Source organism: Eleutherodactylus coqui, chromosome 7, assembly GCF_035609145.1.
Source record: "Eleutherodactylus coqui strain aEleCoq1 chromosome 7, aEleCoq1.hap1, whole genome shotgun sequence".
Lineage (NCBI taxonomy): Eukaryota > Metazoa > Chordata > Amphibia > Anura > Eleutherodactylidae > Eleutherodactylus > Eleutherodactylus coqui.
Window position 1 is genome coordinate 211,349,764 of NC_089843.1, and position 27,524 is coordinate 211,377,287.

At 45.2% G+C, this 27,524-nt stretch overlaps 1 protein-coding gene across 1 annotated transcript in view; it reads right to left on the bottom strand.

The window, feature by feature from the left end:
* Positions 1 to 1,499: 1,499 nt before the first annotated feature.
* GSR (glutathione-disulfide reductase) overlaps positions 1,500 to 27,524 on the bottom strand; it is a 30,162-nt gene continuing 4,137 nt past the window's right edge. Inside the window, exons 3-13 of the mRNA XM_066574315.1 lie at positions 24,066 to 24,154; positions 22,657 to 22,726; positions 19,949 to 20,096; positions 16,912 to 16,966; positions 15,336 to 15,435; positions 11,250 to 11,336; positions 9,742 to 9,900; positions 5,360 to 5,471; positions 4,104 to 4,235; positions 3,301 to 3,434; positions 1,500 to 1,882 (exon numbers count right to left, since the gene is read on the bottom strand). Coding sequence (XP_066430412.1) covers positions 1,733 to 1,882; positions 3,301 to 3,434; positions 4,104 to 4,235; positions 5,360 to 5,471; positions 9,742 to 9,900; positions 11,250 to 11,336; positions 15,336 to 15,435; positions 16,912 to 16,966; positions 19,949 to 20,096; positions 22,657 to 22,726; positions 24,066 to 24,154 — 1,236 coding nt within the window. The 3' untranslated portion in view covers positions 1,500 to 1,732. The remainder of the gene's footprint in view (positions 1,883 to 3,300; positions 3,435 to 4,103; positions 4,236 to 5,359; positions 5,472 to 9,741; positions 9,901 to 11,249; positions 11,337 to 15,335; positions 15,436 to 16,911; positions 16,967 to 19,948; positions 20,097 to 22,656; positions 22,727 to 24,065; positions 24,155 to 27,524) is intronic.

Here is a 27,524-nt window from a genome sequence, read left to right on the forward strand (position 1 = left end):
ATGTATGGCTCACTATGCTGACAATTACTACCATGGCTCTGTGTATGTGCCACCACCATTCTTACATAATGTTGCAGCACATGACCACGACTGCCAATCATGCATCATCACGGTGGAGGTACAACACTGCAACTTTGTATTTAATGGTTGTGCTCACTGGACATCACAAGCATGGCATGTCAATAAGGTGGCATTACAGAAAACAGAAGGGAAAATGCTGTCTGATTCGCCCAGTGTTTAAATCCCACATATTTGGTATCAGCGTATCTGTAACCACCTGTACAATAAACTGAACACAGTATTTATCCTGCATGGCAAAAACTAAAAAAAAAAAAAAAAAAAAAGAAAAAAAAACACAAATAAAAAACAAAAAACAAAACCTGAGGTAAAATGCTTATCGATCGTTTTGCCTCACCCTTCTTCCCCCAAAAAGCTCAATAAAAGTGATCACAAAATCTGTATTTACCTCAAAATTGCAATAATACAAACTATACCTCATCCTGCAAAAAAAAAGAAAAAAGCCTTTACAGAGCTCCGTCCATGGGAAAAAAAAAGCCCAAAAAGTTATGGGACTTTGAAAACACTATAAAAGTCTTACAATAAGTTATATGTACCCAAAAATAGCACCATAAAGACTAGTTTGCCAAGAAAAAAAAAAAAAAACAAGCTCACATACAGACGGAAAAATAAGAAAAAAGTTATGGGCTTTGAAAAGTGGAGATAAAAAGGCAAAAAAAAAAAACCACCCAAAAACTTTGCATCCTAATGCCCCAACAGGCGATGCCCTTAAAGGGGTTGTCCCGCGCCGAAACGTTTTGGTTTTTTTTTCAACCCCCCCCCCGTTCGGCGCGATGCAGGGGTTCAAAAAGAACACCGGAGAGCGCTTACCTGAATCCCCGCACTCCGGTGATTTCTTACTTACCTGCTGAAGATGGCCGCCGGGATCTTCTCCCTCGGTGGACCGCAGAGCTTCTGTGCGGTCCATTGCCGATTCCAGCCTCCTGATTGGCTGGAATCGGCACGTGACGGGGCGAAGCTACACGGAGCCGGCATCCAGCACGAGCAGCCCCATTGAGGGAAGAAGACCGCAAGCGCGTCTAATTTGGCCATTAGATGCCGAAAATTAGACGGCACCATGGAAACGAGGACGCTAGCAACGGAGCAGGTAAGTGAAAAACTTCTTATAACTTCTGTATGGCTCATAATTAATGCACAATGTACATTACAAAGTGCATTAATATGGCCATACAGAAGTGTATAGACCCACTTGCTGCCGCGGGACAACCCCTTTAAGGGGTTGATATACAGTTAATATACACTATAACAACATGATGACAATGTGCTACAGCTAACAGTATGGCCCCCAATATTGCTCCTCTCCGTCCAGTGGATTGCACCGACGTCCACAGCCCATCCCATTCATAGTCAGTAGGTATTAGCCCTGGTGGGTCGGCTGCTGCAGGGAATACTCTTAGGATACATGGAAATAACACATCAAGTACCAATAGAAGCACTATTTATTTTCCCAGCATTCACCAGGTTGATCTTGTTGAGCTCAATGCTACAGTACTGTAAGAGTTAATCAAAGGCACCTTTAAATGATCAGCTTGAAGAGACTCGGACAGAGAAGCCAAAAAGAGGTTTAAAAAAAATACGGATGGATTGCAGGCGTGAAATCAGTCCGCAGTACAAATAAAGTGATCACTACTCTTGCTGAAGGCACAAGACCACTTCAGCGTAGCGTGACCAGCTCCTCCGAAGACGTGGGGTGAATGGCAACGGTGTTATCAAAGTCTTTTTTGGTGGCTCCCATTTTGATAGCGACTGCAAATCCTTGCAACATCTCATCACAGCCCAGTCCTTGCATGTGCAGCCCGACCACCTGAGGAACAAGGAGCAGATGTAAGACATAACAGGACAGAAGACCAGACGAGATGCGGCTAGCGCCAGGGCTTTGGTTGCCATGTACCGCTCCGCTCACTCCATGCTACTCGGTGTGGCGTTTCCACCCAAACCACCCAACCAGAGAGGAACGCAGAGTCCAAGGAACCAGAGATTCCACATAAAACTGCAGCCTTCATTTCATCTTTAATTCCTTAAGGACCATGCACAATAAATTCACAGGGCTTGCTCCTGGGCTTTAACCCTTTCCAATCCACTGTCTGACGCCTAAAGACATTCTAATTGAAGGCTGTACAGCTTCCGATGTCGGAAGATGTCCGGCAGGGTATTCTTACTGTATATTACTGGCCGCTCATGCTGTCCAGCATGTCCCATATGGCAGTACTGGCTCTAGCCAGCAGGTGGCACCATTGTATAGTGGCAGAAAGAGAAAACCCCCTAGGAAACCCTGAATCCAAAATTGGATTGCAAAGGGTTAATCCCGGACAATAGTAAAAATACAACGTGGGATTAAAGCTCCTGCAGTGTAGCAGGTCAGGTCCTCTGCCATCACAGCTGAGGACCCGGAGGAGTCCTTTACAGACTACATAGCGCTCAGTGAGTGCTATGTAGTGGATAGTGAAAGCGGAGGTGTTACTTCTACTACGTGACCCGCCGATCACGTGACTGCTGGGTGCACCCTGCCACAGTAGAGCTGCAGGGTCCTAGCAGACCCCGTTCAGCTCTGTTATTGGTGTTATTGATGATTGTCACTACAGGGGATGCTTTTCCTGTAACTGGGGCTCCTATGAATTTCCCAGTTTCAGTGGAAAAGTGTGGAAAAAAAAAAAGGGAATGACCCCCAATGTAGGACTATACAAATTATATATCAAAATGTCCAAGACAAGATAAGGAACCTTATACATATACTAATTGAAAAAAATAATTTTAAAGCTTTTTACACCTAATAAAGCTAAAAACAGAAAAAAAGTATATGAAAAAAAAGTCCTATATATGTCATGGGGGAAAAAATGCTGCAAAAAATAGTCAGCTGAAGAAAAAAAAACAAAAAAAAAAAACAAAAAAAAAAAAAAGAAAAACAGAGTAGTAACTAGCACATGGGTAAAATCCCAAAAAGTATCTGATCCTTTAGCACCAAAGCACCCGAGTCCTGAAGGCATTAAAAACGCAAAGCGTCTTTCTGCCACACAGGGCTTTTGTGAAGCAAACTGTAAGGTAGCAGATGGGTAGAAGCTGCTCTTGTCTTACGCCAAAGAAGTGTTATCTGGAGACTCTGGAGTTTCTGGAGCCTTGGACCGTGCGGTCTTCTGTAAATGGATGGGATTGCCCGGTGGCAGGGAGGTCCACCACCCGGTGACGTCATCACTCAGGAAGGAGCTCAACAAGTGCCCGGCTCACCTTTTCCTCTTTATCGACGCAGACCAACTTCATGACACATTTTGTTTTTCTCCTGGTCACAGCATGGTACATCGGGGAGAATGAAGTGGTGTAAATCTTCACGTTCTCCCTGCCCTTGGCCTTTACTGCTTCCTCTAAACACAAGGAAAGATATTGCATAGTAAGCTTCCAAGAGCGTCAAATATGACATGATCAATCTACTCTACAGGCTACATAGGATTCACGCATACATAGTGACTACTAGCGTGCTTGTAGACGGTATGATCAGAACACGTTGAAAAATGTAGGATCCCTTTAATTTCAATGCAAGGGGTTAGAAAAGCTATTTGAAAAAGAGGCTGTTCTGGTTGCTAAAATCATGCCGATAGGGAAGGAGAGTGAAGTTACAATCATACTTGAAATGATAAGATTGTGGCGGCCTGCAACCGCCACCAGGGGGAGTTTTGGAGCGTAGGGTTTTATTTTGGGAATTAAATATATAAACCGTATGCAGTGAGCTCCCCCTGGTGGTGACTGTAAGAAGAGAAAATATCATCATTTACTCAGAACCTGTCAAGTTAAACATGGAGCCCTATATGGGTGCATTTTACAGACTTTGGGGGGGGGGGCTTAATCAGATTGATATATAGTCTTCTGGGAAACTTTAGTATAACTTGTATTTTAGTCATTGAGCCCTCTGCTCATTCTAGGGCTAGGAGTCCAGTGGGCGGTCTTATGAAGGATTGCCAGATATCTGGGTATACATATACATACAGAGATGGCTGTCATCACTTACAACGGTCTTAGCTTATACCACTTCTCACCTTCTGTAAGTCCCACAGTTCCTATTGGGGGATGGCTGAAGACCACCGTTGGAATGTTGTTATAGTCCAGCTTGGAATCCTCCTGCCCTTCAAACAATCGGTGAGCCAATCTTCTCCCCGCTGCTATGGCAACTACAGCATAGAATAGAGAGATGTGCAGAAGTGAAAACAAAAGACTTTTCTACACATTACATTTAGTAAGACAAATGGAGGCATTTCGGTGAAAAAAATTAAAAAATAGGGCCATAAAACCACCACAAGCGTAAAAATTGCTAAAACGTGTATGGTCCTTTAGGACTTACACTCTGGTCCTTAAGGGGTTAAGTGTATCTACCACCTGTGGGGATATGTTAAGACTGCTGTATAAAATGCTGGTCTAAATAAATGTCCCCTATAGTGTATCAACTCCTTAAAACCAGTCTACAGCGTTCATTATGGCGGCCGCTCAAGGGACTTCTGATTGGCCACAGACATCAGTGTGGTCTCTTCTCTGCCCATCCGGTTAGACTTCCTCTGGTTAGGATGGACGGGTAATGATGCATGTACAGTCATTGCCCAACGCCTTGGTTTTTATGTGCATCTGGTTGCGCCTACCAGATTTTTCGGACTATTAGGACGCACCTACATTGTCAGGAGCCGGCGGCACTTCAAGATACAGGCATCTATTAGATATCCAATCTGTGTGTCACATGGGCAGATTTGCTTGTGAAAATTTTGCATGCGCACCGCACTGAAAACAGAGCCCATTGATTTCAAGCGCGCATTTTGGGTACACAATCGCATAGAGCATGACTTGAAGTCGTCAAATCAATTGGCCATTTCAATGGCTGAGGGCGAACGGGTTTGGTTTTTTTGCATGACTTTCGCAGACAAGTAGTATAGTCAAAAACAGTGTTGTGTACACAAATACGCAAGGTCTGATGTGCAAAAACCCAATAGCACAAGCCTAAAGTCCCATTTAGACGGGGCGAATGTCGGGCAAACGATGCCCAACACTGGTCTCCGCGCACAGGCTCGCTCTAATGCTACTGCATGGGATCTAGCATCGCTGGCTCACAGCAGGGAGGCTGCAGGAGATTTCCCTCCTCGCGTTCCCCCGCTCCTCTCCATTCACTTAACATAGCGGCTGTTCAGTTGCTGCGTGCATTTACACTGAACGCTAATCATTGGGATGCCCATCATCCAGCCTTATGCCTTTCGCTTTTTGCCCCCCGGCTCTCAGTACCTGAAAGACTGAACCAAGAGGACGCCCTTACCTGGCGTCAAAAGTGCTCGACCGCACACATCGCCTACAGCGTAAATTCCTTTGCGGCTGGTGTTCTGGAACTCGTCTACCACAATGTGGCCCTTCTCATCCAACTCAAGACCCTGAAAGAGGACAGCGATTTGGGCAAAACAGGTTTTAAAAACATAAAATGTTACAAATTAATAAAAAAAAACAAAACCTGATTGTAATCTAATCTGAAACATGCCAATCCTATAAATGGCGCACTCCAATATAGTTTACTAATAGTAGTATAGATCTTCAAGAGTTTTATAGACGTTCCAGAAGCCAAAACAAATCCCCAGCGCTCGTGGTCTCCCAGGATATCAACGGACACAACGGTCCATGCAATAGAATTATATTTTATTAATAATTGCTACGCGTTTCGGCGGACTGAACCGCCGTCTTCAAGCATAAAGTAAACATTTAACAAACATACATTTAGTTTGCACTCACATGGATCCGCGGACGCCGCTTGTCGGAGCCATCTTGTGGTCACATGGGATCATACGTAATGGTCACATGCTCTACACATCACTATCTACATCATGTGGTCTTTCCCGTTACTACGACCAACATTCATTCATAAAACCCGGCATTTGTTTGTTTTCAACCTGTTTGTTTTTCTTTTAAAGGGGTTGTCCCGCGAAAGCAAGTGGGGTTATACACTTCTGTATGGCCATATTAATGCACTTTGTAATGTACATTGTGCATTAATTATGAGCCATACAGAAGTTATTCACTTACCTGTTCCGTTGCTAGCGTCCTCGTCTCCATGGTGCCGTCTAATTTCCAGTGTCTAATCGCCCGATTAGACGCGCTTGCGCAGTCCGGTCTTCTCCCTGGTGAATGGGGCCGCTCGTGCCGGAGAGCTGGTCCTCGTAGCTCCGCCCCGTCACGTGTGCCGATTCCAGCCAATCAGGAGGCTGGAATCGGCAATGGACCGCACAGAGCCCACGGTGCACCGTGGGTGAAGATCCCGGCGGCCATCTTGCTAAGGTAAGGAAGAAGTCGCCGCAGCGCGGGGATTTGGGTAAGTACTAAACGGTTTGTTTTTTTTAACACATGAATGGGGTTTGTCTCGCGCCGAACGGGGGGCCTATTGAAAAAAAAAAAACCCGTTTCGGCGCGGGACAACCCCTTTAACCATTTCGTTTTAAACCCATTCTCTAACGTCACTTAATTTACTTTTATAACTAAAATCTTGTCCATATATGAATATATAAATATATAATTTTTTACCTTTATATCAAATCTGTTTATAATCATAGTAGAAATTCTAAATTTATCATATTTTAGTCTCCGATCAAATAATCATTATATAAATATTCATAAAAACCATCATTAATTATGCATAGAAAACATCATAGAAAATCTACCATGATAAAAATGAATTAAAACTAATATCATAATCTAAAATTATCATCATTAAATGTACATAGAAAATAGTCATAGAAAATATACCATAATGAAATTATGACTGATACCATTTAGCCTAAAATTGCTTAATTACTTTATCTTCTTTTTACACATCACATTTATATTTATACTCCATCAATATCATTTTTTCCATTCATCTATATATATAAAATTGAATGTATGTCTGTATGCGTGTCTGTCTGTTTGTCCTTTATGCGCTACTACACCATTCATCCGATCGCCATGAAACTTTGGGAAGTTGTTGAGTACACTCCTGGGAAGATTACTGGCATAGTACATTTATGCTACGATAAATGGCGCGCGTGCGAGCGTCGTCGACAGTTACGACCCCCCCACGTAGATCGTTCGATTTCCATCATTGCCACTAATTCTCTCACTTCCCGATGTTGTAGAAACATGAAATTTGGCACAGGCATTGATTATATCATAAATAGGTAAAGTTAATGGGTCCCAACTCCATTATTCAATTCTAAGCGCAAAACAATTAGCATCCAAATTTTACATACGGAATCTAATTCTCTCACTTTCTGATATATATATAAATGAATGCATGTCTGTCTGTCTGTCTGTTTGTCCTTTATGCATTACTACACCATTCATCCAATTGCCATGAGACTTTGGGAAGTTGCTGAGTACACTCCTGGGAAGATTACTGGCATAGTACAGCTATCCTACGATAGGTGGCGCGCGTGCGAGCGTCGTCGACAGTTATGCCCCCCAGACAAAGATCGTTTGATTTCCATCTCAAGCACGAAAGCAAAAGGCATTACGAGCAACGGGAGGCGTGTTCAACCAGAAAATGATGCATCTGCCGAACGTTTCGCAAGACAATTGCTGGATATTGAGAATGCTGAGGTAACATGAAAGCTGTGCTGTGATTGGTTGTTATATATTATACCACTGAGGTAACATGAAAGCTGTGCTGTGATTGGTTGTTATATATTATACCACTGAGGTAACATGAAAGCTGCGCTGTGATTGGTTGCTATATATAATACCGCAGAGGTAACATGAAAGCTGTGCTGTGATTGGTTGCTATATATAATACCGCAGAGGTAACATGAAAGCTGCGCTGTGATTGGTGGCTACTTCTTATACTACTGAGGTAACATGAAAGCTGCGCTGTGATTGGTTGCTATATATAATACCGCAGAGGTAACATGAAAGCTGTGCTGTGATTGGTTGCTATATATAATACCGCAGAGGTAACATGAAAGCTGCGCTGTGATTGGTTGCTATTTTTTATATTGCTGAGGCAGAATAAAAGTTGCGCTGTGATTGGTTGTTATTTCTCTTACTGCTGAGGTAACATGAAAGCTGCGCTGTGATTAGTTGCTATATATTATACTGCTGAGGTAACATGAAAGCTGTGCTGTGATTGGTTGCTACTTCTTATACTACTGAGGTTACATGAAAGCTGCGCTGCGATTGGTTGTTATATTTTATACTGCTGAGGTAACATGAAAGCTGCACTGTGATTGGTTGCTATATATAATACCGCAGAGGTAACATGAAAGCTGTGCTGTGATTGGTTGCTATATATAATACCGCAGAGGTAACATGAAAGCTGCGCTGTGATTGGTTGCTATTTTTTATATTGCTGAGGCAGAATAAAAGTTGCGCTGTGATTGGTTGTTATTTCTCTTACTGCTGAGGTAACATGAAAGCTGTGCTGTGATTGGTTGTTATATTTTATACTGCTAAGGTAACATGAAAGCTGTGCTGTGATTGGTTGTTATTTCTCTTACTGCTGAGGTAACATGAAAGCTGCGCTGTGATTGGTTGTTATATATTATACCACTGAGGTAACATGAAAGCTGCGCTGTGATTGGTTGTTATCTAGATATATAAAAACGAATGAATGTATGTCTGTCTTCGCAGCAACGCGCGACGGGTAAGCTAGTTCATTATAAAAGTAAATTAAGTGACGTTAGAGAATGGTTTTAAAACGAAATAGTTAAAAGAAAACCAATGTATAAGGAACAGGTAATGTGTGGATAACAAACAGGTTGAAAACAAACAAATGCCGGTTTTTATGAATGGATGTTGGTCGTAGTAACGGGAAAGACCACATGACGTAGATAGTGATGTGTGGAGCATGTGACCATTACGTATGATCCCATGTGACCGCAAGATGGCTCCGACAAGCGGCGTCCGCGGATCCATGTGAGTGCAAACTAAATGCATGTTTGTTAAATGTTTACTTTATGCTTGAAGAGGGCGGTTCAGTCCGCGAAACGCGTAGCAATTATTAATAAAATATAATTCCATTGTATGGACCATTGTGTCCGTTGATATCCTGGGAGACCATGAGCGCTGGGGATTTTTTTGGCTTCTGGAACGTCTATATACAAACAGCCAGATTCGGGCTGTGACCCTGATGACCGCTCTCCGGTGAAACCGGATAGGGAATCCCTGGAATTATTACAAAGCAAACAAGGATATAGGTGCCGGTAGACCCTCTAGGCAGGGGGTCATACCGAGCACCAGGTGAGTACTCAAGTATTCACGCTAACTTTTAACCCTTTCCAATCCACTGTCTGACCTCTGAAGACCTTATGATTTAAGGCTGTACAGCTGCGATGTTGGAAGACGTCCGTCGGGGTTCTCTTACTGTATATTGCCAGCCTCTCTGCTGTTGGAGCCTATCCAATGTGTCACCTCATGCAGTACTGGCTTTAGCCAGCAGATAGCGCCGTTGTATAAAGGCAGAAAAAGAGTAAGCCCCCTAGGAAAACCAGGATACAAATTGGATTGGAAAGGGTTAAAATCCATTACGAATGAGTAGGCGCTGATTTTGTCTTTTTATATTCAAGAGTTTTATGAGAGACTCAAGAAGAGGCCCATTTATGGTGGCTCATTTAGGCCCAATGTCCACAGGCGGATTTGATTTGTAAGTCAAGCCGCCCATAGTGATGCACATGGAAGTTTTACCAGGTTCTCCAGGTTCAGCCCCTCTGTATTGGGGTCTCTTCCAATAGCCCACAGCAAGCAGTCAACGTCCTGGATAGTTCTCACTGTTGGCTTGCGCCCCGGCACAGAGCACTCAACATTGATGTCTAGACCTGTGCTTGTCTTATCCACCGACTTCACCTGCAGATGGAAGTTTAGGACATTAAATTATAATAGATTTTCAAAGTAATTAATGCCAACAAGCTACAGTTACTAGTAAGCCATGTCCTTAAAAAAAACCTCAATCCTGGCCACTAGGGGTCTTCTTTACTTCTCATTTTCTGTCCAGTCGATTGTCAAGTGGTACCGCCCATCTCTAACAACAAGGAGAACAGGAAGTAGAGAAGGAAGAGGACTCATGCTGGCCATAGACGTGTATGGAGAAGGGAAGTGGATGGAAGGAAGAAGGGGGACAGAAGAGACGACACATGTAGATGCTACAGTACATAACTAGTGAGTGATTTACAACTACTGGAATCACATCTGCATTGTGCAGTACATCTGTAGTGTCCTCCCTGACGATGTTATGTCTGTATGTGTTACAGTGAGTAGGATCTGCGGATCTCTCTGTGTATAGAAAACATAGCAGCTAGTTTCCACGTACCAACTGAGAGAACTGAGAATTAGTGATACAGCCTGCTGAGGGGAAAACTGGTGATACGGGTCATATACAATAGTTGGATAAAGTATTACTGCACATGTACACACATGACAGCTTATTCAGAAAAGTCAGGTATGCTTTAAATATATGCTGGGACTCAATGTTCTCACTAGGGGAAGGGGTGGAAAATCATTTGTCCTACACTGAACCCATCAAAATCAATGAGCTGTCAATGTAAAGAATTAACCCATCCGGAGCCCAAGTCTCTATAATAGGCCTTCAGTCGGGCCAACAGAGGGGTTCTGAATGAAGAACACCAAATATTACCCTAATAGGGAACCTGAAAAACAGTTGTCTGAATAAGACTTCATTCATTTATATAAGATGGCTTTTAAGCGATCATTTTGCATAAACTACTTCTTGGTACTAATGCCAATTAGTACCAAGTAGTGGCATGTGAGCGCCAGAAGCTGTAAATCAGGAAACAGACCACCTGCCGTTTCCTGATTACTTTCGCTTTGTTCTGCCAGCTGAGAACAGCTGTTTCAATGTTATCAGCTGTAATCAGCCATCCATGGGCAGAGCACAGCATGCGGTCCTGCTTATCAGCTGTTCTCCCGAACGATGGTTTTCAAGCAGAACTGAAACCCTTGTTTGGCAGAAAACTGAAAGATGGGCACATTTACACCCAACGATTATCGCTCTAAAGACTGCTTTTGAGCGATAATCGTTGTGTCTAAACGAGCCTTTAGCTGCAAAACGAGACACAACCCACGGACAGGAGTGGGGCTGTTCCTTGCAGAAGGCAACCTTTTTTTTCTCCAATCCCATACAACCCTTTTAAGTCCCATAATGCAGTGGAGTGCAGTGCAGCCGCCTCATACGTTACCTGTGCATACTTCCAGACATCAACTCCTGCATTTTCAAGTTCTTCAGTGCAGTTTGCACTAATCATGGAATCAAATGTCCTCAGCACCTGCAGTGGTACATAGACAGATTAGAAATGCCCGCATGCAACACCTACACATCTCCAAGGGGTTAACTGCAGCCTCAGGATTACAACACGGTTACAGAATGGGCAGATTTTTAAAATTTAGTAGTATTTGGCTAATGAAAAAAAGTTACAACTGTCAAAAACGGTAGTCCTAAACTTCTGCAAATCTGCATAGTTATGCAACAATATAGTCATGCAAGGGCTCATCTCCTGCTTCTAAAGAGACTTGAATTGGCATCTGATAAAACATGGGTGGCAGCTGTGAAGGCTATGATGGCACTCAGTCAATACGATCACAATGGCTGGAGAGAGTTTTTGGCATCTTATTTGTATAGTGCCAACTTATTCCGCAGCACGTTCAGGTCATTTATTACCCCCCTTACTCATTTTACCGACCTCGGAAGCCAACCTTGGGCCGGTTAACTGAACCACGCGTGGATTGAACCCGCAACCTTCAGGTCGTGAGCGAGAGCTTAGGACTGCATTTCTGCTGCCTTAACACTGTGCGCCACATGAGGCTCACATCAGCATCCTGACAGAAGAGGACTCAAGGACTTCATTGTAGATTACGTCTATTTGTATGCAACCAGGTTGGCTTAGGGTCCTTTTATACGAGCAGATTCTCGTCATGACTAGCTTGTTCGCTCTCGTTCAGCCTGTTTGGAGGCATCGTTTAGTCTTTCACATCCGCTGTTTACACCCTAGTGTCGAGTTCGGGCATCAAGGCGCTGGGGGAACTTTTGGAACGGGGGTCTACTTAGAGGTGCGTGGTTCCAGTACTTACAGGTTGCACATTACATTAATTCTCTGGGAGAGTTTGCCAGACTGCTGTCCCCGCTTACCCCATTCGAAAAACTATGTATGTCGCCTGTACAAGGCTCCCATTTATTTTAAATGGGGGGGCTCATACAAGGCTGAAAATGCAGAGTCTTCAATGCTGCGCTTTGACAGCGATGCATGTCCTATTTTTGGCCATTTTCAGCCCTGTGTTGCCCATTGAAATGAACAGGCAGCGGTTTTGGCGCTGCCAAAAACACGGCACAACTTGGTAACGCAATTTTGGCAGCGCTAAACGCCCGAGCCTACACTGCCTGAGTAAAAAAAAAAAAAAAAAATTATGATTAATTAAATAAAAATCAATACTCACCTTGCAAGTGATGACGCTGTCCCCGGGGCGTTCCCGGGACTTGTCGGCCTGCAGGGGAACTTTTTCTCTGGTGATGGGGATTTTAAATCCCCGCCTCCAACGAGAGATTGCTCGGATTGGCTGAGAGTTGCTGATTGACAGCCCACTCAGCCAATTACAGCCAGCGCTGGATGCGTCCAATCACAGCCATTCATTCATTAAATTCATTAAATGGCTGCGATTGGACGCATTCATTGCTGGCTCTAATTAGCTCAGCCGCCTGTCACTCAGCGGCGCTTAGCCAATCAGAGCAAGCGGCCTGCTTCACAAGGTCGACAGCGGTGCCGCGGACAGCGACTTCACCAGCTAGGTGAGTATTGATTTTTTTGCTTTATCAGCAGCCTTGGCCACGCTTTCAGCTGTGCTAAAAACGCAGCCAAAACGCTGGCATAACGCATGCCAACGCTGCTGAAACCGGGTGGAATCTGCAGTAAGCGCAGCGTTCGAAAATGCTGCGTTTCTGCAAACGCTTGTGTGAGGGAAGCCTTATACACATATGGTGGCCATGTCCACTGATCTTGTGTCTATGGAGGGAGGTAAACCCGCTTCATAAGGAGGTTCGTATTAATGCGGTTGAGTTTTCACCAGAGATGGCGCTCCTCTCAGTGATGCCGGGCACAATCGCCAAGACAAAAACAGTCCCTTTTAAGCTTCTTCCTAATAGCTATGAGACAAATTATCCCCAGAAAATGGAGATCCTCCTCGGTCCCGATGAAAATAATAATGTGGTTGGAGGCTATGGATAACCTGATAAGAAGATCTAAGTATTAACCCTTTCCAATCCACTGTCTGACGTCTAAAGACATTTTGATTGAAGGCTGTACAGCTTCCAATGTCAGAAGACATCCGGCAGGGTACTCTTACTGTATATTACTGGCCGCTCTGTTGTCAGGGGCCTCTCTGGCAGGTCACATACCGCAGTACTGGCTCTAGCCAGCAGATGGTGCCATTGTAAAATGGCTGAAAGAGAAAGCGCCCTAGAAAACCCTGAATCCAAAATTGGATTGCAAAGGGTTAAAGTATATGGGCAGCATGGATACAGTTTTGCTCCTCGCCCAGGATCGAGCCCCGGTTCCAAAGAGGTATTCTGATATCATAGCTGTAGGTTTCAGATTTGAAGCAACAGTCTGGACAGATGCGAGATGGTAGCGTGGTGTAGGGTTCATACTGGATGATGCCCCCTTCCCTCCCTGTCTCCCCAAGATATAACCATCTTCTTTCTAAATTCTTTAAAGGGGTTGTCCCGCGAAAGCAAGTGGGTTAAGCACTTCTGTATGGCCATATTAATGCACTTTGTAATGTACATCGTGCATTAAATATGAGCCATACAGAAGTTATTCACTTACCTGTTCCGTTGCTGGCGTCCTCGTCTCCATGGTGCCGTCTAATTTTCAGCGTCTAATCGCCGGATTAGACGCGCTTGCGCAGTCCGGTCTTCTTCTTTTCCCAATGGGGCTGCTCGTGCAGGAGAGCGGCTCCGTGTAGCTCCGCCCCGTCACGTGCCGATTCCAGCCAATCAGGAGGCTGGAATCGGCAATGGACCGCACAGAAGTCCTGCGGTCCACCGAGGGAGAAGATCCCGGCGGCCATCTTCAGCCGGTAAGTAAGAAGTCACCGGAGCGCGGGGATTCAGGTAAGCGCTGTGCGGATTTTTTTTTAGGTCCCTGCATCGGGTTTGTCTCGCGCCGAACGGGGGGGGGGCTGTTGAAAAAAAAAAAAAACCCGTTTCGGCGCGGGACAACCCCTTTAAGTCAATTTTTTTAAATTCTTTTCTGTATTTGTTTTTATTTCCGTTTTCTTATCACTCGCTTATCTCCGTGGTAGTTTTTTTAAAAAACTTTATATAGACCTTTTCGCTCGCTGTGAGCGACAAGGTCTACAATTAGTGTGCCATCTGGTGAACTTGTTATGGACAAGATTTTGCCTGGATTTTATGTTGATTACACCTCATATTTTCGGACGAGGTGTATTCTACCATGGCTGTACTGATTGTTCCAGTGTCGTTAGGCGCACGCAGTAAAAATACTTTTGGAACCACACTCGCTGTTTAAACTGAACCATAAGCGAATGAGTCAATAATGATCTTTACGCCCGCATAAAGTGAACCATTCTCGTTCGTTGTGGGCTCGCATTTAGACTTTCCCTCATCTGAACGATAATTGTTCCATCTAAAAGCACCTTAAAGGGGTTGTCCCGCGCCGAAACGTTTTTTTTTTTTTCAATAGCCCCCCCGTTCGGCGCGAGAAAAACCCGATGCATGTGTTGAAAAAACAAACAAACGGATAGTACTTACCCGAATCCCCGCGCTCCGGTGACTTCTTACTTACCTTGCGAAGATGGCCGCCGGGATCTTCACCCACGGTGGACCGCAGGTCTTCTGTGCGGTCCATTGCCGATTCCAGCCTCCTGATTGGCTGGAATCGACACACGGGGCGGAGCTACGAGGAGCCGCTCTCCGGCACGAGCGGCCCCATTCAGAAGAAAGAAGACCGGACTGCGCAAGCGCGTCTAATCGGGCGATTAGACGCTAAAAATTAGACGGCACCATGGAGACGAGGACGCCAGCAACGGAACAGGTAAGTGAATAACTTCTGTATGGCTCATAATTAATGCACAATGTACATTACAAAGTGCATTAATATGGCCATACAGAAGTGTATAACCCCACTTTGTTTCGCGGGACAACCCCTTTAACAGTGTGCCGCATCAGCCAGGGCTGGTCCTTTCCCAATAATATTTTTAGGACCCTTATCTTAAAATAGGAAGGTGAAGAGAATTAAAAAAACTTGTTATACCATATCTTGCCGAATCAACAACGCGGCTCTTGAACCCAAAGCTGAAAGAATCCCAGCGATCTCAACGGCAATATAACCAGCACCAACAATGACGCTCCGTCTGGAAGAGGAATACAAGACACATCAGTCACTTGTAAGACTAAAAGTAAAGGTCAGATCCAAAATACTAAGAATAGGGGAGAACTTCCAATGATATGCAATTATGTGCGCAAGGTTCCGAATACATTACTCTTATCTAGAATTACCTCTGTGCGCTAAACTAAAGCCCCCAGATAGGAGCTGGCATGGGGATCCGCTATACTTTATGCTAGTTTCTGGCCTACAGTGGATATAAAGAGTCCTTTAGCCGAGCGCTCGGAGCGGAGAATGCAGAACACAAGTGGGGTGTCCCTGCTTGTCTTCTGCATCCAGCTGTTCCCCGCTCGGAGCGCCCGCCTGTTATACAGCCAACCGCTCCGTATAGGGTATGGAGAACAGAGCTGGACCGCTCTGTTCTTCATACCCCACCTGTCATCAGGGAGCGGGATACAGCTGAAACAATAGTATCAGCTGTGAATCCCTGATCGCTGATCTTTCAGCATGCTGAAAGACAACAATGAGCGACGGCTTAATAAAACTGCAGGATGTCAGTGCAGTTACACAACGATTATCGCTCAGAAGACGGCTTTGAGCAATTTTTGAGCGATAATCGATGTCTAAATGGGCCTTAAAAAGTGAAATGTAATAAGTCAAAAAAATATATTAACTAGTCACACAGAGTATTAGGCCCATGTCGGGGGTCAGGAAGAGTTCCACTAGGAGGAGTATGCAGCAGAGATCTATGGGAGTTTCTTAAAGGGAGAGCAAAAGTTTTACTTAGAATCAAAGTTCATACGGTTTCTGATATCAAGGCAACTGATGGTTGCGCGGTCTCTCTGTAAAGGTAACTTAAAGGGGTTGTCTCGTGAAATCAAGTGGGGTTATACACTTCTGTATGGCCATATTAATGCACTTTGTAATGTACATCGTGCATTAATTATGAGCCATACAGAAGTTATTCACTTACCTGCTCCGTTCCTAGCGTCCCCGTTGCCACGGATCCATCTAAATTCGCTGTCTTCTGGCGTTTTTAGACGCGCTTGCGCAGTCCGGTCTTCTCCCTGGTGAATGGGGCCGCTCGTGCCGGAGAGCTGGTCCTCGTAGCTCCGCCCCGTCATGTGTGCCGATTCCAGCCAATCAGGAGGCTGGAATCGGCAATGGACCGCACAGAGCCCACGGTGCACCATGGGAGAAGACCCGCGGTGCATCGTGGGTGAAGATCCCGGCGGCCATCTTGGTAAAGGAAGAAAGAAGTCGCCGCAGAGCGGGGATTCAGGTAAGTAATAAACTTTTTTTTTTTTTTAACCCATGCATTGGGTTTGTCTCGCGCCGAACGGGGGGCCTATTGAATAAAAAAAACAAAACATTTTGGCGTGAGACAACCCCTTTAAGGTCACCGCATGCTACCTGGGAATGTTTACTGCTTGTGAATGAGGGTTGTAGTACCATTCCTCCCCATATTCTATTAATGGTCTCAGTAATAGATGATCATTTATACCTGGGTAACTCTTCAAGCTCAAAAAATCCATCACTTGTAATTCCCAGACTGGCACCTGGAATACACGAAAAATAATATCAGGAATTTCAGTAATGTGCAGATACGGTGTGTAAGATGCAAACCGTACATTCTGACTAACATACATCGGGGTATTTGACTGGCTGACACATGGCACGCAGGAATAAGCAAATGAACTGACTCCATTCTACAGTGAAGGACATGTCTACATAGCCAAATTCTCCGTATTCCAAATACACTAGGGCCAATTTCATAAGAAACCAGCGAGAGGAAATCCATAGTGTAAAAGTATTCAGTTAGAACAGGCATTGTAAGTGAACGGTAACAAACAGGGTCTCAGATGCTGAGCGAGGAACTTTGTTATAATTAACCTTTGTAATATTTTGCTAAAAAGAGAAGTATGACACGTGCTTTGGACTTTGAATTGGTGTGTGTGTGTGTGTGTGTGTGTGTGTGTGTGTGTGTGTGAAAAATTCCACAAAGGTCTGGTAATGCGAGCCCTACACCTATCATGAGAATTGGGGTTCCCCAGCCCATCACCATGACCATTGTCAGGTCTATGGGAGTTACAGAAGCAGCAGAGGTCAGTCAGTTCAGCTGTTTCCATATGGTATGGGTTTGTATACTCTGACATATTTGGGAAGCAATTCTTTTTACTGACTTCACTCAGGGGCTTTAAACCTGCACATACATTTTTTTAAGGTGGTGGCTTGGCCAACTACAGACAGCCAGGCTCCTGCTCTAACTGACAGGTGTGGAGAAACCTCAGATCCTGAGTAGCAGCATGTAGGCAGATGACATGGGTTGGGGGTTGGGGGAGGGGGGGGGGGGGGGGGGGGACTCTGTTTGTTAACCAAAGTGTGATTGCAAGGTACCAAGGGTTCCCACGGCAGCCAGAAGCCCGACAAAAGCCCCCCATGTCTGCCATATAAGGCCTCTTGTTCACGGTTGGATTTGATTTGCGAAATCCACGATCGGCACACGCGTGTAAGATCCGCAGTTCAAGCCGCCCATAGGAAAACATGAGCGTGCGCACCTCCATTCACACATGCAGATTTGTTTTGCGGACTTAGTGTGCAAAGAAGAAATCGCAGCATGCTGTATTTTAGTGCTAATGGGCTCTATTGATCTCTATACAAGTGAGTGATCAGCAATGCATTCGCAATTAAATTGCGGACTTGCAGGCGGATACCTCTCTGGTTGCTTGGAGACCAAAACATGAGGCCTAACTCAGCCTATTGGAACCCATCCCTGGCAGAGTCTAATAGGTTGCTGTGACAGGCTTAGCAGAATGCTCTGCGTAAGTAATGCAGAGTATCATCCTAGCGATCAAGCAATCACATCTTAAAGACCCCATCAGGGGCTAAAAGGAGTATTAAAAAAAAAAAAAAGTTTGATTTAGGGGAAAAAGTCCAGTTATATATATTTTTTAAAAGCAACACATGATCAATAATAGGTATTACTGCATTCATAACAAGCCAAACAATGAAAATAGGTTGTTCCTTATTATGCACTGTGAACGTCGTAAAAATAATTTAAAAACTAATGCGAAAAATTACCATTTTCTCTTGTTTAACTTCCCAAAAAAAAAAGTCATAGGTACCTCACAATGGTGGCAATAAAAGCTACAACTCTCCCCACAAAAAAAAGAAAAAAAACTTCATGGAGTTACGTTACCGGAAAAATAAAACAAATGCAGCAATGCAGATTCAAATGTTAATTGCTTAAAAAAAAAAAAAAAGGCTGGTCATTAAGGGGTTAAACAACGATTGTAGTTACAGCCCCTATGAAAACATATGCGTCTCCATGGTTACAGCCTACAAACTACACAGCAAAAATAACATGATCCTGTTTTGCTTCCATCTGCCCCTCCGTTATTGTATGTAGGTAAGCAAGCCGACATATTCCTACAGCATCTGACTACGCGTAGGGCTTGTTTTGTAGTCTGTAACCATGGAGATGCAAAGCAGCTGTTTAAACAAAGTGCTAGAATTTTAACAAGTATGTTTGTACATTTCCATTCGTTTAAAGCGACCCTGCAGTCCTAGACAAACAAAGATGGTCCAACCACATTTCCGACTACCTGATGCACCCTGTGTATGAGGCCCAATGTCAACGGGCAAAATAGAATAAAACCGTGCGGGTCTCCCGCACGCGTGATCCGCGCCCGTAGGGAATCATTGGACACCCACAGGTAATTAAATACCTGCGGATGTCATTTTTGCCCTGGAGCGCGGATCACACTCGCGGGAAAGCACCCATAGCATGGTCCATTTTGTGCGGCTTTCCCGCACGGACGGCTCCCATTAAAGCTGTCCGGTCCCGTCGCACACCGGCAGCTGTTATTGTGCTGCGAGACCTCGGGAAAGCAGGAGTTAAAAACAAAATAAACGTGCAATGCGCATGCACGCCGGGCTGCAGAAAGAAGATACGGCCGCGACGGAGGGAAGACCCGCAGCGTCCGCACAGGTAAGTATAATCTATTTTCTGTCCTCATGTCATGAGGCCTTCGTATGCATTAGCAGTCTAAGACACTATGCCTGCTCCGATTGGCCAGTGCTGCCCATGTGAGCAGTACTAGCCAATCAGATCTGCATGTAGTGTCTTAGACTACCAATGCAGACTAATGCTGCGTGCATCAGATAGTCAGAGCAATGGCGTGGCCATCCTTGTGTGTTCAGGACGGAGGGTGGCTTTCATTTTAGATGCATTGGAGGAAGACGCAATGGTTACAAGAGGATATAAGCATCCTTTAACCCTTTCCAATCCACTGTCTGACCTCTGAAGACATTATGATTTAAGGCTGTACAGCTCCGATGTTAGAAGACATCCGTCGGGGTTCTCTTACTGTATATTGCCAGCCTCTCTGCTGTCGGAGCCTATCCAACGTGTCATGAGGATGCAGTACTGGCTTCAGCCAGCAGATGGCGCCGTTGTATAACGGCAGAAAAGGGTAAGCGCCCTAGGAAAAACCAGGATGGAAATTGGATTGGAAAGGGTTAAATACGCAGCTGCTCACCTGGAACTTCTGTGTCCGATGGTATTGTGGGCTTGCCCCCTGTAGCGATGAGAATGTGTCGAGCGGTGTACTTGTGACCATTCACCTCCAGTGTCGGTTCGGGGTCAGATGTAAACGTTGCATGGCCTCTGATAATTTCTATTTGTGCCTGTGACAACAAAATCATTATTTAGCGTTTGGTTCTTTCTTTCCCCATGCAGAGCGATACGTTCTTTGTACGGTCATCACTTACAAGGACCTCTTGTTGCTTACAATGGGACTAGAACTTAAAAACAGCAATATTTTCATTACCATAAGGCCGGGGATCACACGGAACGTATTTCCAGCGGAAATCTCGCGGTTTTACCGCAAAGGAAACGCAAGATTTCTGCCAGGAAAGCGCTGCTACAAAACCCGTGGCACCTAGCCGCAGGTTGTGGAGTGGCTTGGCCGCACGCTTTTGCGTTGTGGCCGGCGCTCCCATAGAGGAGAGCGTGGCTGCAATGGAAAAAAATAAGAAATTTAATTGGCATGCTTTGGCCAGGGAAGCAGCGCCGGCTTCCACTGGCTTTGCCGCGACGGATTGTCCGTCCCGTGTGGACGAGAATCTTCACAAATCTCGTCCACATAGCTGGCTAATCCTGGGATTAGCGGCCGCATGCGGATTTGCCGCTGAAAATCCACCATGTGTGACCCCAGCCCAACATGTAATATTTTATCGCTTAAGAAAGACATGCCTTTTAAACCCCTTCAGCGAGTTTGCAATCACCGCGTCCTCAGGCAGCGAGTTCCATAGTCTTACTGCTCTTACAGTAAAGAACCCCTTTCCCACATCTCATTCCCAAACCATTAAGGTTAATGTGGAGATAATAGAGCAAATGAAAAACTGTTTTTGGTAAACTATCGCCCATTTCCATCCAACCATCAGACTCGCCCTCAGCCACTCACAATCTCAGATACATTTCCTTGATACAGCCATATACATCAAAAACACCACCATACAAACATCAATCCACCCGAGACCTACAGGCCGTCCAGCATATATAAGGAGGAACGGCTTCCATCCATGACACATAAAGAAGTCCATCATCTACAGCCAAGCTCTGCGATACATCCAGATCTGCTCAGACAGGAAACCTCAGTGAAGGATACTTTCCTACAACAAGAATACCATCCACTGGTTCTAGATGAGCAGATCCACAAGGATTCCAGAGAGCAGAAGGAAGAGAACATCAGGGCGCCCCTAGTGGTCACATACAACCCCTGGATGAACGTCTTTAGAAACACCACTGCTGATCTCTAACCCATACTCTACAAGGACAACAGACTTAAGGAAATCTTCTCGAATTTACCTCTACTATCATATAATCAGCTACCAAACCTAAGGAATCTCCTCATCAGTAGTGCCCTCTCACCACCATCAGAGACCGGTCCTTACCCTTGTAACAGAGAATGTGAGACCGGTCCCCACATCCTACCAACGGACACCGTCCACACACCCAACAGGACTATAAACTCCCTGACATATTCTCCTGTACCTCCCCCAATGTGGTGTCCATGATACGGTCAGTATACAAGATACCCTGATGGAAACACATCGGACAAAACAGAGGAAACAGGAACTACAGTCCGGGTGGATCAGCACAGACACATAATAAAGACGCTGGATACACCCATGAGGAACCATATCTATGGACCAGATCAATGGAGCTAAAAGTCTTAATACTCCAAGGTCATCTCAAAAATGATAAAGGCAGAGAAAAATCGGGCATTTAAACTGATGAGAACCTTCCAGAAATCAACAGACAGGCTCAATTAATTCTGTCCCGGGGAAAAGGTCCCCGACACTCCTTATATGTGGTCAGGATAGTAAGCTGCTAAAATCTGAACACGGAGATGGCACGGCGGAGCGCTTAGTTATATGTTGTCAGCAATGTGTGTGGCTAAAAGGGCAGTCTGTACCCCGCGGTAGGTTGTAGCAATAGTCATATTGAGTGTGCAGAAAAAAAAACAAGCGTGCCAACGTTACATGAAAGGGAAAATAGAGGCAAAATAATCCTCTAATTTGTCATTCTAGGTTACAGGGGGTGGACAAAAATATGGAACCGGCGTACGAAATGCATGACTAAAAAAAATAAATAAAAAAAAAATAATATCGGTCTCTATGTTTTATTGAAATAGGATTCAGAATCCCATGTCATTAAAGTGGGGGTAATATCACACAGATGCCGCCAAGCAGAAGGGATCATCTGCCCCAGCAACAAGGTTCCATTGATCAGGGTTTGAGGCACTCATCTACCATTACCAGCTGGTTCCCAAAACCACCCAGAGCAGGGCAAGAGGTGAAGTAAAACACAAATTTGGCAGGAAAGCTCTCAGCCAAGCTGGGGTCAAAAGAGCAGCTCAGTGCTAATGATTAAACCCACATGCATTTTGTACGGTGTTTCCATATTGTTGTCCACCATCTGTACACGTTTGAAGACCACCACTGAACCCCATTTGTACCGCTCAAAGACTTATGTAACTGACAATGTGTGGGTGAAAAAACAGTCAGTTTACTAGGAACGTCATTACAAATGTCTGAACTTGGTTTGCTGCAGTTTTAGTAATTCTGCTAACAGGTTCACAAAGAGGTCTCTTCACTTTATCAGCTTAGTGATGGGCAGGATGAAGAAGTAGACGGACATCAGTCCCATGTACTCAACTGCTACAACGCGTCACAGAAATACCTTATGAAGGTTATTTTGATAGATGTCGTTGAGGCGACTCACGTACGCATCCCTCTTGTCCTTTATAACTCTGCGGGAAACAGAATACGCCATTTGTGTATATTAGACAAGAACCCAATCCAATGGTCTATGGTGAAGCACATGCATTAGCCATCTACTGTGTTTCCCCGAACATAAGACAGTGTCTTATATTAATTTTTGTTCAAAAAGGTTTAAATTTTTTACATGTATAGCTGCCTGGACACTATTTAAATTGACTTTTTTAAATAACTGTTAGCAGGGCTTAATTTTGGAGTAGGGCTTATATTTCAAGCATCCCTTAAAAAGCCTGAAAAATCATTTTGCATCTTCAAAAATTCTGGGAAATCATGCTATGTCTTATTTTCGGAGTAGGTCTTATTTTCAGGGAAACAGGGTAGATTACAATGTTAGAAATTACTCTGGAATCTCCTATAGGTGATGTTATTCCATAGTGCCCTATTCTTTACCCCATACCGCTCCAGGGTGTACAGTTACATCGCCAAGGTTCGGAGTTTGTACGAGAGGAGGGGCGGGGGGGGGGGGGGGGGTTAGGATAGAGAATCAGGACCCAATCTCACTCCATACAACGCAGGTGCCGGCTGTTTCTTACAGCAGACACCCGCCTACCACAGCTGCGATCAGTGCTCACACGGATCGTGTCTGTTAACCCCTTATATGCTGATATACGGTTCTTTTAAATGCCCCAATCAAAGTTCAGCGGTCCTGAACAGACACCCACAATGGGGGGGGTCACTGGTTGCCGTTTGGTTGTCTATGAATCCCCGCTTGTGGCGTGGCTTGATAGATTGCCTGTCAGATTGTGGTATGATGTATAATACTATTACATCATACTGCAAAGGCGATCAAACCATCGCAAGTTTCTATCCCCTAGTAGGACTAAAAAAAAAATAATAAAAAATAAGTTAAAAAAGTAATAAAAGTATAAAGAAAACCCCCTTTGCCATATTTATAATTTAAAAAAAAGAAAAAAAAAAAAAAAAAAAAAAAAAAAAGGTACCGATTGAAATGGCCAATTAGCCAGATGTGCTCTTTTTCCTGCACCCTTATGCACCGTTTCACGCATTTCCTGGCATATTTTGCACGCAGTTGCGCATCTCCAGTGACTTCTATGGGGATTTTTGGTCCACAGGACAATAAGGCATGCGGCAGTTTTTTTGCAGACCCGTCATGTGCCTGAAGAATACACGCATGGGAATGAACCCACTGAAATCAAGGGGTTCTATTTTTTGCGTATTGCGCACGCAAATTTTGTGTGTGCAAATACGCATGCAAAACGCCCGCGTGAAGGGGGCTTAAAAAAATCATGGCTTTTAATAAAAATAACACTTTTCATTAATATGGACGTAACCGGGACCCTTCTTACTCACTTCCAAGTGAACTTCACATCTGAAGACTGAAAGCCGTAATCTTCCTGATCGTGTATGTATTCAGAATGAATGGCTGCATTCCACATAATCTGGTGGGAGAAGAACAACATGACTAATAAGGAGCGGCACAGGCTATATACAGGATATATACACAGCTAACGACCAAAGTCCTAGCACCATCCATTATATCCCGAGCAAACCATCCCTTTTCACGGCCCGGTGATCAGGTGATCGCTGCGGGATTCAGAAGTGATTTTCTGCTGAAACGGTCGCCAACCATACATTTACCCTGCAGCCGCTGACCACATGACATAGGGGGCGATAGCCACTCCGGCTCATAAAGGGGTATCCCTGTAGGGAAAGCCCCTCTTTGACGCCTCTATGCCCTAATAAGGATACGTCCATAATTGGTAGATTGGCGATACTGGTTTGTTTTGTGCAGCAGCTGACCGATATTATATGTACACCACTAACAACTGGGGTACGTTTTAATCCATTGTTAGCCCCTTAAACGCCACAGGACGTAAACTTACGTTCCGTGGATGGCGCAGGCTCAGAAACTGAACCCACGCCATCCCGCAGCGGGAGGCAGCTGTGACTGATAGCCGGCCTCCCGCTTCAACAGCAGGGCTTGATAAGAACAGAGATCCCCGCTGTTAATCCCTTACATGCCACGATGTTTGTAGATAATCTTAATTTGTATAGCGCCAACATATTCCGCAGCGCTTACATAGACAGGGGGATACAGGAAGACAAAATACAAAAATTACAGAACCACGGTTACATGGTAATCAGCTGATGGAGACAGTAGGGGTGCGGGTCCTGCTCCAACGAGCTTACATACTACAAGTAATGGGGTGATACAGAAGGTAAAGGGGCTGGAGATGTGCGCTGTATGGTGAGGTGGAGAGTGTGAGATGCTATATACGTATACAATAGTCAGACTTAAGCCGTGTGGTGGCTGAATCGGTGAGACTGCTGGGGGCGGTTGGTTGCGACTAGCAGGGTTGCAGTCAGTAGGACAGGAAGTATGTTATCAGGGGGAGTACTGAGGGGGTTGGTTTAGGGGATATGGTATGCCTCCCTGAAGAGGTGCACTTTTAGAGCACGCTTGAAGTTTAGTGTGTCAGTGAGTGACCAGATAGCTTTTTGTAGCGCGTTCCAGAGGACTGGCGCAGCTCTGGAGAAGTCTTGGAGACGGAAATGAGAGGTTCGAATTAATGTGGCACTCAGTCTGATTTTGTTAGCAGAGCGGAGAGGCCGGGCTGGGTGGTAGATTGAGATGAGGGAGGCGATATAGGGGGGCGCTGCGCTATGGAGAGCTTTATGGATGAAGGTAGTGAGTTTAAATTTAATTCTGTAGTTAATGGGCAGCCAGTGCAGTGACCGGCACAGGGCAGAGGTGTCCGAGTAGCGGCTGGACAGGAAGATGAGCCTGGCTGCCACATTCAGGATGAATTGGAGAGGGTAGAGTCTGGTGCAGGGGAGGCCGATCAGCAGCGAGTTTCAATAATGGAGCCGAGAGTGGATGAGGGCAACAGTGAGCGTTTTTAGCGAATCCATGGTGAGCAAGGGGCGGATTCTTGTGATGTTCTTGAGGTGCAGCTGAAATGTTCAGACCAGAGATTGGATGTAGGGGGTGAAGGAGAGATCGGAGTCGAATATGACCACAAGGCAGCGGGCATCCTGGGCATTATGGTGATGCCACACACTGAGCTGGAGATGTCAGGATGAGGTCGGTTATTAGAGGGCGGAAACAGGAGAAGGTCAGTTTTTGAGAGGTTCAGTTTTAGGTAGAGAGAGGACCTAGTGTTAGAGACAGCAGACAGGCAGTCGCTGGTGTTCTGGAGGACCGGCGCTGTGATGTCACGGGAAGAGGTGTATAGCTGGGTGTCATCAGCGTAAAGATGGTACTGAAAGCCAAATCTCCTGATGGTCTGTTTAATAGGGGCTATGTAGATGGAAAAGAGGAGGGGGCCAAGGACCAAGCCCTGGGGGACCCAACAATAAGGAAAAAAGGGGAGGTAAAGTCAGCAAAGGAGACGTTGAATGAGTGGTTGGATAGGTAGGAGGAGAACCAGGAGAGAGCAGTGTCCTTTAGGCCAATGGAGCGAAGCATACTGAGGAGGAGTTTGTGGTCAACAGTGTCGAATGCTGCGGAGAGGTCAAGGAGGATCAGTAGGGAGTAGTCGCCCCTCGATTTGGTCGTCAGGAGATCAATTCACACTTTAGTCAGGGCGGTTTCTGTTGAGTGTAGGGGGCGGAAGCCAGACTGTAAGGGGGTCGAGAAGAGAGTTCTCTGATATATAGCTTAAGGCGAGAGTAAACGAGGTGTTCTAGTTGTCTGGAGATGAATGGGAGATTTGAGATGGGTCGGTAGTTGGCAGCATCAGTTGTGGCAAGAGTCAGTTTAATTAGCAGTAGGGATATGATGGCGTGTTTGAAAGAAGAGGGAAAGATGCCAGAGGTCAGAGAGAGGTTGAATATAGTGGTGGGATTGGAGATGACCACTGGGGAGAAGGAACGGAGGAGGTGTTAGGGGAGGGGGTCGCTAGCGTAGGTGGTGGGGCGAGCAGTGGAGGGCAGTCTGGAGACTTCTTCCTCTGTTGGTCCGAGTACAGACAGTGAGCAGGGGCTGTTACTGACAAGACTCGGGTCGGGGCTAGTCTGAGATTGGGTGGTTATTTCATCTGTGACGTTATGGACCATCTGCAATGTAATCCCGGCTCGCCATAACCTATGATCGCTAAATTGAGTGATAATGCATTGCAATACAGAAGTACTGCAATGCATTATCATAGCGATCAGAGCTGTCATGGTGTAAAACACAACAAAACTTGGAATTGTCCGAGTTGTAGACTGGGCTCACATGTACGGGTTGGATTCCGCGTGCGAATGATCACGGACAAAAATTGCGTATGGTCACACATATGTGCGGTTTTTCATGCAGATGTATATGTATAGTATGGTCTACTAGCACGTTACAGGTGAATCCGCGTCCCACACCCAATGTTTATCATGTATGCACTGCGATACACACGCATCCATAGACATCAAAGGAGCCCATATGCAAGGAATCCGCTAAAATAGAGCATTCTGAGATTTTTCTTCCCCTCGTTGAAACCAAAATTCCTGCCCGCAGTGGCAAAAGTCCATGCCTTGCAATGCCCATGTATTGTTTGTGTGGACGGCAGTCGCAGAATCCTCAATTCAAATCCATTCGTGTGAGACCGTCCTTAGGTTTTCACTAAAACCCCTTCTCCACGCAGTAAAACAACTAAAACATATACTCACCTCTCCCCGCTATCCCCTACGCCACCGCTGTTTATGGGATGTCACAGGCAGAGCAGCCAATGACAGAGCTCAGCACTCCATCACCGAGCTCTGTCATTGGCTGCAGCGCCTGTGACGTCCCATAAACTGGGCGGGACTGTAGGCTGTAAATAAGCAGAGCAGTGG